This window comes from Cydia fagiglandana, chromosome Z, assembly GCF_963556715.1.
Source record: "Cydia fagiglandana chromosome Z, ilCydFagi1.1, whole genome shotgun sequence".
NCBI lineage: Eukaryota > Metazoa > Arthropoda > Insecta > Lepidoptera > Tortricidae > Cydia > Cydia fagiglandana.
Window position 1 is genome coordinate 19279093 of NC_085959.1, and position 19600 is coordinate 19298692.

Below are 19600 nucleotides of genomic sequence, written 5' to 3' on the forward strand. Positions count from 1 at the left end.
GCGCGCGAGACGCAACTCATGCTAGACCGCCTAATCTTTAGTGGAAAATAATGTAAACTTGCGCAATATGACTACTAGCGCCATTCATTACAACTAGTTATTAGATATTCATGATATTTTAACTTAATTACTTTGACAAACCAGATAAAGCCTGACAAGATTCCATTTGGCCCTGGGATGGTGTCGCTACAAACATTTACATTTGGCAATAGGTAATGTGCGTACGTTATTTATTAATAGTCAAATAAAATGTCAGTACCGGCCATGTAAACGACTAATTTCAAAACATTGTTTATTGGAACGCTACGCAACTACAAGCTTTGCTTAGTTTGGGCTAGGATGATCTGTGTAACATTCCATATTATACAGGGTGATTCAGGAGACGTGAGCAGAACTAACACTGCGCATTTCGTAAATTATAAGCAACTGTTTCGTATCAGTATTAGTGAGATTAACGTTAATTTTCTAGTCATGTTGAAAAAAAAAGTTATTGATTTATTTACGACATGCATGGTCACCCTAAAATTACAATACTAAACTACCGATACTCTGTGTCAAATTTAATGTCATCACTGTCATCACGGTCTGGTTACTTTTGAAAACTCGTATCTCACTCAAGTTTGACAGTTATTTTCTTCGTAATCATAACGCTGTAATTACGGTTAAAGAGTTTTTATGTTCAGTGATTAGGTCTTGTAGGATGACCATGATTGTAGAGAATTAAACTAGCCCTCACTAAAAAGTTAAAAAATAGGAAAAACTGTGGTTGTTTCGCCTAAATACGACGGTGATCGATCAATTATCAGTTACTGAGTGTGCAAGATTAGTCCTGCTCACGTCTCATGAATCACCCTGTATAAATGTGGCATAGACAGATCATTTTCATTGTTTCCATTGAGCTTTTCGTGTAGGTCAAATTTATTTTTAATGTGCAAAGCCTACCCCGTCGCCGAACGGTGATACCAGAATATTAAAAAAAAAAACACTCCAAAACAACGCTTTTTTGACAGTGTTCGTAGTTCATAGGTGTCATATTTGTACATAAAAGTAGCAAACTTAAACATGTACGGCCAGCAGTGAAATTGCTAAGCGGGCAAGGTGTTCATATTGATCTTGACGCGACTTTATTGTGAAGAGAATAAGAGCGTGTCAGGGTAATTTTGAACACCACGACTGCTTGGCAACTTCTGCTGCTGACTGTACCAAGCATGCGTGTATCTTCTTCGTAAATAAAAGTCAAACTCTATTCGTGTTGACAATGGGCGGTAGCCGCAACCGTCTTAATGCAACTATATAAACCAGTTCCGTTATATAGATATTGATAGACAGCGCAGCGTACCTAAACCGTCAAAGGACCTTGGCATTTGAAATATTTTCCGCTTTAGAAGGATTTTATTATGCACCTCCTAACGGGGTGAAACGGTAATGAAAAGTTTTTACGACTTCTACGCGGATGCCACCGCTGGCGCTGGCGGAAGGTAGCCATATAATATACCTGCAATAGTAAAGAGGTCGATTTGGGGTGCAGGATTGGTGGGTGCAGTGGCACTTTACGTGGCATTGCGTCTCCATGTCAGGTGCTCAAGAGACATCCATGGGTCATAAAGAGCTTCTAATTTGCTTTTTCTGGTCCCAATAGTTAAATCCAATTCAAAAGAGAGCCGTTTTGCCGACGTACCTACCTACCTGTCTTACAACTGAAATCTATTTAGGCTTTTTTCAGAAACAGAAGAGACTATTTTTTTTACTTTTTATAACCAATATTGTGAATAATATGTAGGTATCGGAGGTATAAAGAAAACAGACCACTGTCGCACACCGCCCACTCGCTACTGGTTGTTTTGAATTGTATATATTTAGTTCAATTTATTATTTAGTGATTTATTTTAATAAGAATAATAATATTGTGATATAATTATTTTGAAATATCTTCATCTTGTCATTTTTATTTACGAGTAAGGACATATTGAACACTTTTGCTGATCATCTCAACTATCAATTAAAAAGTTGAAATATCCTAGCAGTTACGACAAAAGCGAGGTCTCGACGGCCTAAGTGACCACATAAAAGATTAATTCTTGTGCTTAATACTTAGCCATGTCTAGTGAAAGTCGCGTGTCGTGTCGTATCGTCGCGTGGTCGCTTCAGTTAGGGAAATAGGTACCTAATAATTACTTCAGATGGGATATCCACATTTCAATAATTATTTTTTCAGAATATAAAAGTAGAACGTGTCTTAAACTTTCTGGAACAGGGGGAGGGGGGATTAAATATCTATATCATCGACGATTGTGTTTATTCTGTATGTCTGTCGTACATATCGCAGTCTTCCCGAACATTCTTCTTTATACTAGGGTGCAGATGAATGAAAAAAAAAACTATCAACGGCTAAGAGTTATGTAATTACTTTGCAAGCCGGCTAATTCATTTGGTCTATCTTTAAGTATCAACTGCTTCAAATTGGTGTCGATGGGACATGGGACCTAGCCAAGATGACAATCGTTTGCAGAAAACGAAACGAAACGCTAGCATTTCTATACATTATTTACGTTTATCTTAGGGTGGTATTCCACCTATCCAATTTCTTTGTCCAATGTCTATTGCCCCTCACATTTGAGACGCACTGATATTGGACAAAATTGGACAGGTGGAATACCACCTTTAGCGTTTCTTTTCTTATTCTCCAGAACTCTGTTAATGTCACTACTAACTGTACTCTGCAACGACAGGCACTGAATAAAATTGTAATGTAATATTTGACTACTGTTTATGGCTTCTCTTTCTCAAGTTTTACAACTAGGTATGAACTTGCGATACAATCGTATCAGCTCATGACCCGGCTCTGTCCTCACCTATGTTGTATTCTTTCGATGAGCTGCGCACAAAACACTCGGCAAGAAAGTGTTAACTCCCTCAGCTATATAAAAGTGTCATATCTGGTTAATAATATTGAATAATAATTACGTTTCATGCTGGCATATTTGCTACGTTCATTAATTTATCATGAATCGAATTGTAATTGTGATCATCCTAATCTAAATTGTAACTAAGTTGTCTACTCGTACATTGTTTATGATACTTACCTACGATATCTTTGCTACGATGAATATTATAATATGCATTGTAAATAAAATGTTTTTAAAGAAATATGATCTTTTTGTGAGTTTCAACCCCTGAAATTCGACTAGTCAATTAAATCGCCATCACCTCAATTGTTAATACTTACACATAATTCACGTGAACATACTTGGTCCTCCTGGGCTGCCTTCTGCAGTTCTCACGCGTTCCTATCAAGGGGGGATTCCACCATTCAACATCATTAATTAATTCATTCAGCATTTTTGTGCTGAAAATGCTTGTGCCCCACACTGGTGGAATCCCGCCTTCAGAATTCGCTTGTTCACCGTGAGTCTTTTATTTTTGGTTCGCGCGTGTACCTATTATATTTGCATTTTAAGTTTTCCCCATAAATACTAAAAACTGACAATACTTAGTTATGCTCACTTAAAGTTCGGTTGCACCGCAAACCGTCTGTCACCGTTACAGCCTTCGCAAATTTTTATTGTATGCGATGTTTCATAGATTTCTGCTGCGTGACGTTGATTGTTAACTGTGGTTGGTGCAACTGGCCCTAAGTGTTCTATCCCTAGAAGATTAAACACGTCGCTTTGTATGGAGGTTGATACTCTTAATTAGGTACTTTTTTCCGTTTAGAATCTTTAGCACTGCCGAATTAAGAGAGATACTTAGCGCTAGTTGCACCGTCCTTCTAACCCGAGGTTAACCGGTTAAGCCGTCAACCCCGTGTCAACATGTAACCATACTGGTTACCATGCTAACTCCAGGTTTAACCAGTTAAGCCCGTGTTAGTGGGATAGTGCAAGTCGACCTCCGAAACTTGGTTCACTGACCTCTTTTTATTATTTTGCTAGTTAGAATATTACAATTCTACTTGCGTCAGTTACAACTCTCAATTAAAACTCATATACCTACACATATAATTCCGTTCTTTGTTTTCCCAGGCATCACAAGTAAAGAAAAACATTAGACAAATGTTCACACAGGAGACCTACAGAAGCAAGGGTGTTGAGTTGAGATGCAAACTCGCGTCGCCTCGAGAGATTAAACCAGTGTGTTCAACGAATTGAAGGCCTTGGTGAGTAGTCTAATAAACATTTATATACTTACATATAAATGGATACGTCCATTAATGCTATGCCAACATCAATATAGCTGGGTAATGAGTATTGAAGTTCAATGCCGGTTTGCTGTGATGGCCAGGTAAGTATAACTCGAAATTGATCATGTTTTAATTGTTTTAGAACAGACATTAGTTTCGGCATAGAAACTAATTGATGAATTTTATTTCATAATAAAATTTATCAACTGGTGTGATTCGACGGATAACTAGAAACAATTAAGGATGTGGTAAATGGTTGTGCAAATTTTATGAGTTTATACACCTACCTACCTACAGTCAAGATAAAAAATATGTATACACTACCTTAATGCACGGTTAATAAGGTCGTGTATTAGTTAACATATTTTTTATACTTCGTCCGTGTCAATTTGCGGTTCTAGGACTCAAACACCTTATGGGGTGCCTAATTCCCGTTGACTTTGTAACATTAACTAGCGAACCGCCCCGGCTTCACACGGGTTAACAAATTATACACCTATCCATCCTAAACCTTCCTCAAGAATCACTCTATTGATAGGTGAAAACCGCATGAAAATCCGTTCAGTAGTTTTTGAGTTTATCGCGAACAAACATACAAACAAACAGACGCGGTGGGGGGGGGGCGGCGGGATATTTGTAAATAAGTACTGTGAGCATCCTCCTTAAACACTTGCATGAATAGGTACTTACACTTGCAGTGTACCAATACTAGCACAGGTCAAAATAGTAATGTTATGCGATAACGGTGACAAAGTTCAGGCTCGCGCGCACTCTGGTGCGCTGGGCGGTGCCGGGCCGCGGGCCGCGGTCGCACTTCCTCGTTGCCCAATCGAGGCTTTTGCTATAAGATGCATCCTTTGATGAGCTTGCATTCTAGGGGTTACAAACAAGTACTTCGGGCTTTTTCATATTAGGAAAAAAAATACTTTGATGTTGAGGAAAAATCTAAGAAAAAGTACCAACAGTTTTTTTTACTGCAAACATTTCCCGTTTAACTACTGTAGGTATTAACCGCCCTGTTAAGGGACTCCAAATCCACAAAATGTGACAATTCATAATTTTATGTATTTATGGGATTATAACGTACTTGTGACTGTCGAGGAGTTACGTTACAATGTCCTTTAGCTCTAGTGTGACTAACTGACTTCAAAATTCATTATTTATTCATCTTGGGTTAGAAAAAGAATCAGCATTGAAGTTTGAAAGTCTCAAAATCATTCTTGATATGGACAGAGGCCTCACGTATGCTTGTTGTGTTCACGCCGAACTAGTCGTTTATCGTTATATTACATAATTTAAACCTAATCAGAGGCCTGAGAGTAAGATTAATTGAAACAATCGAACACAAGCAAGGAAACTGTAGACGATTCGTTAAGTTGATAGACAATATATAATGCATGGCATGGAGTACTATATAAAAATGAATTTTATGCTGATGATTTGTACCACTAAAGAAATCGTTGGTATATATGTGTCATTATGTTATTAATATCGGTGAAGTACAGTTGTATTTGTTTTTATTATTACCGAACATCCATCACATCTTCTGTGTAAAGCTAAGGAGGAGCATAGTAAAATACGAACACTAATACTTTCCGTTACATTTAATACTACATTATTTTCCATAATCTTGGCATAGATCTGGGCTATTATTTAGGAAAGGTTTAAATATAGTACTTACTATTAAATTACGTTGAACTGTTTTCATTAGGTACTTTAATAACAAGCATACGACGAATGCACAAATTCGTGACACCGCGCGTTGATGTCTTTCGCAGCTGATATCGCGGCAGCTATCGTAACGTGGTGGTTATCTTTTAGCTTTTAGCTTTTTCGCACCATCTTTCAGTAAAAAATGTGAAACAAAGGAATATCAACTCCATTTTTCAATTAATTTGGTTTAAGTTTCAATGGCTTAAACTGAGTATGGTGGGCAGGACGAGCTTAAAAAAAAAAGACGCCGCCAAATTTAACACACAAATTCGACCATAAGCATAACATAGCGTCAGTACCGCCTTTACCATAAGGGTACACGGGATCCGTGCCCAGGGCCCCCATCCTCAGGGGGCCCCGAAGGACAGAAAGTAACAGTATGTTTGATTACCCATAATAAATAGATCATAGTAAAGAAATGTTAGTTTAATTCGCTTTTTTAATTTCCAAAAGGGCCCCAGCATAGTTTAAGACGGCCCTGCATAGCGATTTCGATGTTTTTCTTATGCAAAGTATCTGTTTAGTACGAAATATCGACTAGGTGTCGAACTATTTCGTATTCACTTTATTCTTTTGATATGCATAAAATTCTAATCACACTGTCAACCTCGTTCTAAATACCAGCGACAGGTAGGAGTATCGGGCTGCACAATTTTTCTTTAAAATTTTCCTAGAAATACTATTTATGATGTTATATACCTAAACCTATTAACATATTTCTAAATAGTATTTACACGACTAATGAAAAGTGCTGCTGTTTGTGGAAAGACTTATTATGGACCATTGGTACAATAATGCAGTCAAGTGAAGATCCTCTAAATAAGATTTTCTTATAGGCATGAGTAGATGTTAAGTTTTTCTCTAAATATTTTTTTCTTATAGCCATGATTAGATGCTAATTTTTCCTCTAAATATATATTTGTCGTAGGCGTGGTTAGATGCTTTTATTAAGTTCGTGTTGAAGTTTTGACGCTGATCTCGGTACGCTAACTGCTGCGTTTTCAGGGTGTCGGTTTTGGCCATCCCTCTTGCTGAAGAACGTACGTCCAGTACGTACGTAGCACTTGCAGGCTGCGTCGGGCCGCCGGGAGTGCCTTCGGGAACAGCCCGGGCGGCGGCGGCACGAGTGGGCGCGCGGCTATAAGTATGAGCGGCGCGCGCGGTCGCGAGGTTAGTCGCTGATCGGCAGCGCGTCGCAAGCGGTGTCACTCTCCCCTCCGGTGCGTCCCCCACACACTCGCCTTTCTCACACGACCGGCGATCCTCGCTTGCGCAACCCCCGAAAGGTCGCCGCTATTGGCATTTAAACGCTCTCTGACATTAATGTTGCATTTAAATGTGCGATGTAGCTTCCTCTTTGAGCTCTGACTGTCTCTCGCATACTGTCGCAACAGTGTTTGGGAAAGGTGCGTGTGCTGATGTGAGTTTCTGTTGCAGCCCCAGCCCGACCGAGCCGGGCAGGCGCGCGCCCTATAACTCGCTACGCCACGCAACGCAACGCCGTCAACATGATCGTCAGGATTACGCTGTAAGTCTTACACATAAGTACTTTTTCAACTCTGTAAATAAACCTTCAAACAAAGTAAATCTTGACAACCGACCATATCTAAATAGTAATACTACGCCGAGGTGTTTAACAAGGATAATTAACGCGATCACTTTCTAATAGTAGGCTTATCTAATTGAATACATCATCAAAAACCCGGCAAGCACTTAGCATAAAAGACCTGTCAGTGCGATGTCACTTTCATCGGATGTTTGCTTAGATCGTGCGGTAACATGTCGCGGCTCCGGTTGCACAACAGTTTCCGGGATAGAGATGTCGCATCACATTTGATATCGTGAAAATATGATCTAATTTCTTGCAAGGAAATCAAGTTTCCATTGCTCAACGGCAGCTGGCTGGCATCACGAATGAGGGCACGAGTTTCTCAATGAAGGCTGCGAAACATTTGCTTTTAAATATGCACGACTTAGTGAGTAGGTACATTATCTGCGACGTAACACCTCGCCGCCCTCGACGCCCTCCGCCGCCTACCGGCGCCCGCCCTCAATCTTCGCCCTAAACAATACCAGCTTAAACTCCACTCTTAATCTAACTTCACTATTTACATATACCTATCACAATTTCATGACAAGCATATGCCTAATTTTGTAGTCTTGTTTGAAGTAGTTTATAAATATTTTTAATTTTTTTTTAAGTAAAGTAAAGAAGTGCTAACTTAATGACACGTTTGCCAAAATTGTAAACTATTAGACTTAAAAAAACCGTGTTTATGACTAACTAGTACCATTTAGACATTCTTTATTTTTGTTTGACGAAAGCTCTATTTATTTGGAGATAGTTGCTAACCATACAAGTTACTTAAAAATATAGCGCTATTGAAATTTTCAGTAAATTAATTTTGGTTTCACAAACTATAGAAACCATAAGAAAAGAGGAAAACCACCGCAAGTTTGCGGCATATTGGTGCGGGTCAAAGTTAACCACCGTGAAACTTTCTGTTAGCACGAAGAAGCTCCGCCGGCAGTTTCCCTCGCAACGTAAAAGTGACTTGTTTATTGATATTATAGCTGCAACCAAGTGGCAAACTTGTCCTATTTCGCAAGAGGGTGTGTCTGTGGTATTTGCTGTTATGACACAAGAGTTGATAAAACATCTACGACCTGGACAATCTAACGGATCCCATTGTTAAAGATGTCAAACCAGTGCTTGCAACACGAGGTGTTAAGTGCATGACGTGCGGTATCGTTGTAACACAATGACAGAAAGTTATGTTTGCATCTCAACGTTTAGAGTCATGTAATAAGGCTGCGTAGGGAAGTGATGATAAATCAACCACATGCTAGTGATGTGCACTTGCAATGAAAGGACTTTTACATAATTGTTTAGGTATATACTTCATTCGAGCACTGAAATTAGAAATTATTCAATAACAAATTAATCAAGGCGATGAGACAAAAATTAAGAATGTTTCTATTTAGGGAGATTCAAAATAGAAACTTCATACCGAAATGGAGGGTTTATATGACTTGAGTTTACAATAATTTGTTAATTCTAATGACAATTTAATGAAAATGTAGTATAGTTACCTAATAAGTAATAATGACGCCTGTGTTACAAAGTTGGCACATTGTTCGCACGCACATGAACATAAATGCTTTTCGTTTTCGCGTTCGCGTTTTCGACATACATTTATAAGACAAAATAAATGTTAATTACCTACCACATAACTGTAAAAATTATAATTATAAACTGCGATTTTGTTAATTTTTGTTAGGGAGCTAGAAGTTCATTCGGAGGGTATACAATTTATCTGTGTAGAGTCTGGACCGACTCGGACACAGAAAAATATGGAGAATTAATATCAACAACAATAATTTACGTTTACAATAACTAGAAATCGTAGAATCATCAAAAACATGCTAATTATTTTCTATACAAAAATTATTTAAAAATTATTTTCTATATTAAAGTTAAAAATATGTTTGCTTATTAAATCAAGATAAAATTAAAACAGAATAATATACCTACTGTTAATATTAGGTACCCTATGCCATTAATGGTAGGAGCTACAAATATGAATGGTATATTTTTCAAACGTTGTATAGAGCTGTACCAAAAAAGACATTTTACATGCAAATGTTTTGATTGTTTACATATATTTTGTTGAAATGAATATGTACTTATGGAACTAAATAGGGCACATCTGGATGTCTGATACCAGCATTAATTATACTGCATGTGATACTTTATTCTTACCTAATATTCCAAGGAATGGTTATGGTATGCTTATTACATATGATTAAAACATGGTGTCACCATAGATAAGGTCATCACTGAGCATAGTTTAAATAAATTTATATTTATACCTAAATTATAAGAATATGTAAGAAGGTAGTGACTGTTGTACCTACTAAATCTAAAGAGTGTTAATGTTTCAAGCTATATACTCGTAGTGATGTTCTATATAGTTATTTATTAATACCTATTTGAAAAAGCACTAATTTAATAACTCTTTCAATAAACATAAAAAATATCCGTACTATTAGACCAGAAAAAGTCTGCAACGATTTTGAAAGCATACGCAGTGCAAGAGTTAATTATACGTAATAATTTCATAGAAGTTTGACATTTAAAACACCACTTGCACTGCGTGTGCAATTAAAATCGGTGCAGACTTTTCTTTGTCTAACTCTATCGGCGCGATTCGGGAAATGAATAAGAGATGCACTAGATATGAAATAGTAAAGATATGTGACGTTCCACGCCAAAATGTACCTTATGGCGGTTGGCGCTTACGCTAATTATTAACGCCGCTGCAATATTATTGTATTACTTAAGGTTCCTTTTTTCGTGGAACGTCACATATCTTTACTATTTCATATGTAGTGCATCTCTAATTCATTTCCCGAATCGGGCCGTATGTCTTCTATCTGTATATCTGTATCTTTAATTAAATATCGTATGCCTCCTAAATAGTAGGTACTACATATTTTGATTCAATGTCAATTATGATTATGAGTATAGTGAGACCAAGAATGGATAATGAGAAGCGAAATTATGCCTTTCAATTGCTTAATTAGCTTTCTATTTCGGAAAAAAGATAATGTCAAGGAGTAGAACATTCATCGATCGAATATTAAAATGCATTCGCACTTTGGCGTCACTTGTACGCGTCTCGGGAAAACACGTTTTTATAAAATTCGTCGATAAATCGTGACTGCAGACGTCATTACGTTATACCCCGTAGGTAGGTATTGAAAGTGACAACGACTTTTTATGACCCAGACTGACCTTCGTTTTAAATAGTTCCCGGCATCTGCACTGGTCATGTTTTCCTTAATCCTCGAACACTACCTTGCCCTGTCACTAAAAATACAAAGAATTTTTTGATAAAAAACAGCGCTGTCAAATTAAGCGCCGGTTATCCTATTTATTTATACTTTTAGATTTCAGCATTTCTATACTTAGTTATATGTTATCGTCCAAGTCTAAGATATTAGTTATCACGGCAAAGGACGAAAAGTTTCATTGTATTTTATAACCAGTACAAACGATGTTTGAGCGTGTGTGTAAGGATTTCTATATTCAGTTCATCCATATTTTTACCACAAACTTTACGTACGTACTTACTTTAAGTATGTAGTATGTACCTACCTGTAGTGTACCTGGAGTCTACTATATTTACAAGTACGTAAGGTTAAGTTCATGTGATCCGCGATGTACGTCGACCCCACTTGCTGTTTGCTGTTTCTGAATACTTTCAGATCATTTTTTTGGCGTTTTTTAATATAAGGTAGTAACTACATACATACTTAAAAAATTAACTAAATTTGATGGTTACTGATAATATTACCTACTTAAAACCTGTTAGGTGTTAGACATAGCTGCAACCATTGCAACATGTTTATGAAAACAAAAATGCAGTAATAGGGGTAGATTTTCAAGGGCACGCATACATATATTTAAAATTTATATTGATGTTCTTAAATATATTTTACAGTAAGAACGTAACGACAAATTAGCCGTTTATTATTATTACATTTTTATTTATAAATTACACATGTGTTTAATTAGTGCTTTAATAAGGTACACATTTCGTTTTGGGAGCTTGGCGTAAAGCATAATAATATGGTTTAGACAAAATTTATTGAATCCTCCTGAGTAACATACCTTTTTCGGACAAATACTACAAGAAAATTCAGGGTTCGCGAACAGAACCAAATTACACAAAAAATCGTACTATGCGAACCGCAATTACACGCCTATCTACGTATGTATTTAACATCACCTATATAAAAATGACTTTTGCATTAAAGACAATGCATCAATTGTGCGCTTCAATTTAACAAATTACATTTCGCGAAGAATTAAGTAGGTACAATGGAGCTACACTTAGTGTGTTCTAGTACCTATCTAGAGTTCAATCGTAAGTTACGTGTTTGTACGTAAGAATAACAATTGCTCGAGTTGTTATTGTTTCGTGACACTTCCTAATTAGGCAATTTAAGCAACCACGTCTGCATTACAGAATTGTTTCACTTTCGCTGCTTTACAACAGAACAGGCTCACTGCGTTTTGTCCAAGCTAATGTGTCATTCTGGACGGCGTTTGTTTACGAATACAAATCAGTGAGAAATTTCACCGTGATACAGATTTTCAATACAGAAGTGATGCGAATTGCTTCACACATAAAATAGAAAGTGAATTTAATCATAGCGGTCGATTTTTCGAATACCCGTTTTCTGTTACTTGCCATCTATTTTACAAATCAAATAAAAAGGAACTTAGGTTTTTAGAATCTTATTTCACACAAGCGATGTTGTCTTTGATAGTGGTGGCTAAATTGTTGTCCAAACCCAAACTTATTGTGCTACGTATTCGACCGCTGCAGTGTATTGTTCGTCCTCCTTGCATAACACCGTCCCCTTCCCCTGCAACAAGCAGACACGTTGCATTTTCTTGTTTTTGTACAGTTTCGCCACATACGAGTAAGTGTTCATGTTCAGTGGTCGATTATGCATGCATGCGCGGGAAAATCCTGCAGTAGCGAGTCAGGTAGGGTAGGGGCGAGGTGGTACGGCCCGCCACGGTAAGTGCTTGTCCCGGTACACGGTGCACGATGCTGCCGCGCGCCTTTTTCACGAGACGCGTCTTCGCGCGACCTTCACTTTCGCTTTTAGGCGTAAGCTCCGAGACCTGCGTTAAAGCTTTACTCATTTATCAGTTAAGGTTATCGGCTCAGAGAGAAATATTGCAATTATTGAGTTCTTTTTTTTCTGAAATAAAATGATTTCTTTACTTTTGCCTAAAATGAGAGCAGCCATCATCAACATCCGCCTAGTGAGGTATAATGTTTAGTTTCATTTGAGATTGCACTTTTAACGTAGGTACTACATACCTATATTTTCAAACAGATTCCAAAAAATGGTAGTTGATCCCAATTCGCCTGTTAGTTTATAATATTAATTTTTTTTAGTTATATTTTTCGATTTACATGTTCACTTACGAGTATTACGATTATATCTGATTAAAGAGAAAATATCATGTTAATATCAAATTTACATACCTACCTACCAGATCACAACGCTACATAGTTAACAAAGCAGGTTCTAGAGTGACAGCTTCTACATCATCAGCAAAATAATACTTATAGTTTCGGAGAAATTGTCATCTCCGTGTTAGTATTGACAGAAAAAAATAGCTGCTTTTAATAATGAGTAGGCAAGTTACGCAATGATTTGTTCATATCGAAGAGTCTGCCTCGGGCGTCAGCTGGTCGCCGCGCAGCCGCCGCCCGCGCCGCGTCGTGACGGTACGACCGGCGCGCGCAGCTTTCGCTCTCATGCCTTCAGTAATCACGAATCATCTGCGCATCATTCATGGGAACCATTAAAATTAAAATAAACCTATATCGTTTTGCGCCCATTATGAACTTACTTTTTACAGTTGGTTTTGTAGCAAACCTTTCACTAGTTAATTATTTTTTCCTAGAAAAGAGTTCCTGAAATATCTACTTATCTACCTGTGTACTTATATCCGAAAATGAACAGTAATAAAGTAGGTAAGTACCTGAAATGTACCTACACTAAAATTATTCTTATGTCTGAGTTTTCTTCTAAATTCTTACTATATAAGGTTAGGGCGAATAAACGTAACAAATGTTGATGTAAGTAGTGAAAATGGTCAAACACAGTAATTTTATTTGAAACCAAGATTACTTTTTGGCCTTAATTGATACAATACCTAACTAGCACCGCGAACAATGGACTGTGTTGACTGCGTGGGAGTGACATTGCCGCGTCACGCACACGGGGAAAGGGTTACGCGTTATCTACCGGCCCTTGGCTGACCGCCGCTCAAGGCTATCGGGCTAAACTTTATGTTGACTTGCCATTTTTGGTTTATCAAATTCTTTACCAGTAACAAGGATATAAAATTTCGTTACAGTTTCGAATTAGAATGCATTACGATGATGGCTCATTAAAATTTTAATCGGCTGATTAACCTTTTGAGTAGATTTGTGGCTGCGGGTGGTATGTTTGTTAGAGTGGTCGATTTTGATGCTTTGCACTTTCTACAGTGAACCGATATGTCAAGGGCAGCTGGTGCGCAGCGGCGGGTCACGCGTTGACCCAACGCTCGCTAATCGCTGCGGTTACGTAACAGACCAAACTCGTTGTCCAAATGACACACGGCGCGGCGCTCCGGGGAGACGAGCGACCTATGCTTAATTAGCATAACTAAACCTTTTAATATAGTAAATACTTATCACTCGAGGAATTTTAAGTTGAGAAATCATTAATGGGTAGTTTAGTTACAGATGTATTGATAAATTATTTAGATACCAGTACGAGTAGCTTCTACTCGCGACGTCTACGAAGAATGAGGATAGGTATCCGTGATAAAAATACCCAAATTACATATCTTCATACCAAATTATATCTACATCGTTTCAACTGTTTTAGACAGAAAAGTTAACAGAAACACATTTACGTTCGCTATTAATATAATATTAGTAGAGATTAGTTGGCAGCTAATAATTTTTTAGGTAGGTAGTATGTACAACAGAAAAATTGTAAGGATTCCCATCCGTTAATATTATTATAAGCGACTGTACCATAAAAATCGTAGATACTTACTTGCTTGTTAAACAGGCAAACATTACGAAAGAAATGTTTTTAATAGTTTCAGAGCGGTTGAGCTCGTAGCGGCAAATTACATGACCAACTTGACTAAAGTAGTATCACTTTTGCAAACTCATATTTCAGTTACACGTTTTATAAAATATATTAACCTTTTTTGCTCAGACCAATAGTTTATTGTCTTTGCTAAGGCTGTTTGCTGTGATAATTTTTAAACAAGTGGGGTACCTATTGGTAATAATAAGTTTTTGCCAATTTCATTTTTGATACAAGCTTTTATCGCTGACTGTACTTTTCTTACAAAAGACAACTAATACTCATCGAGACAATTCTAAAAACCCCTAACACAATTAGGTTGCGTTGTTTCATCACAGAGTTCCTATGGCCACCTCCTGTCTCCATCATCAGATCAGCTCGATGGTACCATAATATTGCATTGTCATCCGATTTATACATGCATGCAAAATTTCAGCTCAATCGGAAACCGGGAAGTGGATCAAATTTAACTTGCAGGATTTGATTACAGACCGACAGACAGGCTGACAACGTTCAGGTAAAACTAAATAAAATAAAAGCTTTTAAAAATGAACCATTTCTCGGCGTGTGCCCACTTTAATAGTTGCAGTAGCCCAATGATAGAATCAATTCAGTGTTGCAACGGCACGCAACTTCATCGTAGCGCACCTGGAATGCGGTCAGGTCGTACCCTAAATAAACCAGCTATGCACACTTTGGTATTATCCATCCGAGATCTTCGCATACTTAATCATAATCTATGTATCAACTATCAAGTAGGTACCTATGTATAACTAAAACCTATTCTTGTCGTTATCTGGTGTCATACATGGTCCTTTTGAGGTTTCAGTTTTGTGGGCGTGTTTTGATACGAGAACGGCCGGTTTTTGACGACGGTTATAATAGATTTATACAAATTTCGGGTGGTAGCAGAAAATCTGCTCAATTATACAATTGAGATAAATCAGCACTAAAGTATCGTTGCCTACCATATGATAACTATTTACTTACCGTATAGGCTTTGAATTGTTATTTAGGCAGTGCCCCGTCAAGTCTAGCCATATTCCGCTTTATAGCTCGAGAGGAGGTAAACATTACGAACAATATCTATTGGAATGTTGTGAAAGCCGTTACATAATATTGTTTCTATCAAGTCATGTATCCAAATGATCCATCTTCCTTTCAGAAATATCAATGGTGCTGGGACCTTTTAAAATTGTATTGGTGAAGTTAAACGAAGGTTGGCTATTGGCTATTACTATCACTGGTCGTTAAAGTATATCGAAGAAAGTAGATCTATAAAAAAACGTTCACAAACGTGTGCATGTCACGCATACTCTAATGTAACACCTTCATATCGTGACTACACTGACAGCCCATGAGCCGGTGAGCAATTAAGTAATGAACAGATAGATGTGGCGAAAGGAAAAGATGCATCTCTATGGATAATCGTTTTTTAACAACTATAAACAAATTAAACGTTTTGGACCTAAGTACATACAATTATTAAAATAATATGTTTTGTATATATGTCATAAATTAAAATAAAAGATAAAAACACTCTTTTGGTGAAATCGATTGTTCGGTTAACCCAGCTCTAATGTTTAGATCTGTATTATGTTGGTATATTTAGTGACGAGAAAGACAACGACTATTAGTATAATAAGTAGCATTAGGTTACACACCAAATTATCTTTAATAGTTGGCAATGGCAAACATGTATGAAAATAACTAATAAGTAAATGTTCTTTTTTACTAACTAAATAAAATTAAATCCGATCAGAATTGCTGAAATGATTAATTAAGAACCACCTCTCTATTTTGGAGGCTATCTTAATTTAATTTATAAAACGATATATGACCTCTCATAAAAAAAAAACTGTTAACTATTAGTAAATGAGCCTTGTAGATGTAACATCTAATGAAACATATACCTATTACTTATTCCAATATGTGTATACAACATACTGTTTATCTTATCCCACAATGTTTCTCGTACCCTATATATATATATATCACCTTATATGTATAAGACCTATCATAATTCATTTTGATTTAAGATATCGTAATTCTTAGTCAGAATCTGATTGAATTAAGCCCGTTGCATCAGTGACAATAAGTCCGGCGACGCTTTACATCAACGTAATCGGATATTTATGTGCGTCTTCATATATTATTTTGTAAGCGTCACTTTCGGTCTTAACAGTTTCACTTTCCTGCCGATGACCTTTAAAGGAATGCGTAGCTATGTAACAGATGACTAAAATAAAATCACTGTTATGTCAACATGGGACGACCTGAAACTTGTACAACACCATATGCGTCACACATACCTGCTGACAATATAAATAACAAGCGACCCGGCCCGGCTTCGCACGGATTAACAAATTATACACCTAAAATTTTCTCAAGAATAACTCTATTGACAGATGAAAACAATTTTTATCGCGAATAAACATACAAACACACAAACAGACAGACGCGGCGGGGGACTCAGTTACATAAGGTGTAGTGATATAAATGATCCTGTCAAAATAACATTCTTCTTTTTAATGTTGGTTGAAAGATACTAAGTTCTCGTACAATAAGGTGTATGTGTGTGTAATTGTGTATGAGTCACAGTTTTTTTTTTGCTAAAATGAATAATTTAAAGCACTGCTAAATTAACAACTTAAAGCATGACGGATCTTACTCACTGCAAAAGCTGCTGAACGTAGTCTATTTAAGAGAATAGAGCAATATCCGTTCCCATTGGAGTTTTGAATCTAAAGTTACCAAGAAAAACTGTACTATCAACTAGTTCCAATTCCTCATCCTTCACAATGACACTTGTTTGCTAATTTCTTACTTACCTACATTACTCTTGACAACGCTCGTGACAAACTTAATGCATTTAGAGTTAGACCAAGATAAGACTGCAACGATTTTGATAGCATACGCAGTCAAACGAAGTGCAAGTATTATTTATACGTCATACTTAATATCATAGCAGTTTCTACGTTTATAATAACACTTGCACTTTAGAAATAAGTAGTACCTATTGTTTGCATGATTGCAAGCTTGTTGCTGTCGTTTGACTTTAAACTTTAGGTATCTACCTAAGTGGGAAGATACCTAGTGGTTTTTATACAGGGTATAAGCAGGTCATTAATATAGATAAGGAACAGGAAAGGCCCCAATATTGATTCCTGCAGTACACCCATCGAGACCAATGACCTCGGCGACCGCTGTCCATTCACGTCGACCCTTTGTATATTCAACCGTGCAAGTATGTATAGGACATTACTTAAATGATGTGCCGTTCTTCCAACTTCCATAGTATAGTGCAGTTTTGAAGTAGCCTTACGACGAGCTTGTCACTGACATGACATGACTGACATATTTACTAGCTTAACTTTCTATGCATCTCGCTCGTACAGGAATATTAACGTGTAGTAATTAACTCGATGCTTATTTATCGAGAAACGTGGGATAGGATAACAGATACGCAAGAAAAGGTTAAGTGATCGCTCCATGAATCATTTAACTAGGTTCCAATTCGTCACTACCTACTTTGGAAACAACTGATCTGATTTTTCGGATTTCGTTGCCAACTAGAAACCCTTCATGCCATGTCTGTCCGCGACTTTGCTCCGTGATCGTTTGTGGTAGGAAGCTGCAATTTGGCTGATGTACACACGTGTCTCGACGGCAGGCTCACTGGATCGGAACGCATTTCCCATTCGCTCTTCCCACGTCCGCTGGGACAAGTTTAGCTGGCTTTCTTCGATTCGTGCTATCTCCGCACTACACTTTCTGACATAAATTATTTTGTGCTGCGCTTTAAATAATTTCAATTAGGCCTAGGTCCCACTTTTAGGCATAGATTCGTATCTACTTATTTACATTTTTAACAAAGGAAGAGGTTATTAGTTTGATCGTTTTTTTTAATGTATTTTTTTATTGTACCTACATATATATATATATAGGTAGTTCTACATTGGCCCCATTTTTGTCAAAATCCAGCTCTGATGATGTGATCCATGATTAATTGAGGTGACACCTGAAATCTTATAGGCTATATATCAATGTTTTAATGTTCACCAACAAACCAACCATTTGCATTCAATAAAAGTACAATTTGATAAAATGGAGCTCCTGATGAAGACCAGAACGGAACTCTTCAACGACGCGTATTTCACGTTTGGTGATTTGTGATCTTCGTTAAGTTTACTAAGCAAGTAAAATATTAAGGCACATTTTTCAAGGTCAAGGTTTCTGATGATGGATTCCATAAGGAACTGAGGACCCTCCTTATATCTTGATGGATTTAGATTCAAAAATGTGTACGTACTCGTATGTACATTTGGAATGTAAAACTGTTGGTCAGAGAGACACTAATCCCGCAGAATGCTGCGCTGATGCTGCGTCACTCATAACAAAAACAAAAAAATAAAACTTGAAAAAGAAGACAGACTACAAAAAGGATAAAATAAAATACTATCCCTTTTATATGCATTTGCAATTCAAAAGTATTTTCCTCGAAATCTGGTTAAATTCGAGTTTCTTTATTTCTAGAGTTTAGGACGCAATAAAAATCGATGTACATATTCTAGTGTTACATGTCATGCTTTTTAAGTTAGAACTCGAGACGACAGGGTGTGGTACAGTCAGCCAAGAAAGTGGTCTACCACTTTTCGACTCTATCATCTGATTGATAGAGTCTTTTTTTTTATTATTATGAATGGGCTTACTCATGGCCACAGACTAGCCGAGGCGTAGACGTGGCCTACGATGGAGCGAGCTCGCCCAGAAGGTGCCTGTTCACTCTTGATTTGAAGGTTGCCGGGTTATAAGAACACGGAAATATAGACGCCGGCAAGGAATTCCATTCCTTGGCAGTGCGCATAAGGAAAGTAGAAGCAAAGCGCTTCGTGCGAATTGGTGGAATATCTACCAAGTAAGGATGGAAACCGGCCGTGCGTCTAAAAGTCCGATGGTAGAATGGGGACGGTGGAATAAGCTCGTGTAGCTCTTGGGCACACTCCCCGAAGTGCAACCTGT

The 19600-nt window shown here is 37.3% G+C and overlaps 1 protein-coding gene and 1 long non-coding RNA gene across 3 annotated transcripts in view; one reads left to right on the plus strand and one right to left on the minus strand.

Annotated features, from left to right (window-relative positions):
• Positions 1–226: 226 nt before the first annotated feature.
• On the minus strand, positions 227–3145 carry LOC134679020 (uncharacterized). Its single transcript, XR_010100278.1, has 2 exons — positions 2657–3145; positions 227–2555 (listed from the first exon to the last, which is right to left on the minus strand). It is a non-coding gene; the product is annotated as an uncharacterized LOC134679020 (long non-coding RNA).
• A 3903-nt stretch (positions 3146–7048) lies between these two features.
• Positions 7049–19600, plus strand: part of LOC134679245 (mucin-5AC-like) — a 32919-nt gene continuing 20367 nt past the window's right edge. Inside the window, exons 1-2 of one of the 2 annotated variants that reach the window (XM_063538132.1) lie at positions 7049–7179; positions 7331–7421. In XM_063538132.1, coding sequence (XP_063394202.1) covers positions 7402–7421 — 20 coding nt within the window. In that variant the 5' untranslated portion in view covers positions 7049–7179; positions 7331–7401. The remainder of the gene's footprint in view (positions 7180–7330; positions 7422–19600) is intronic. The other variant, XM_063538131.1, reaches the window with a different exon arrangement.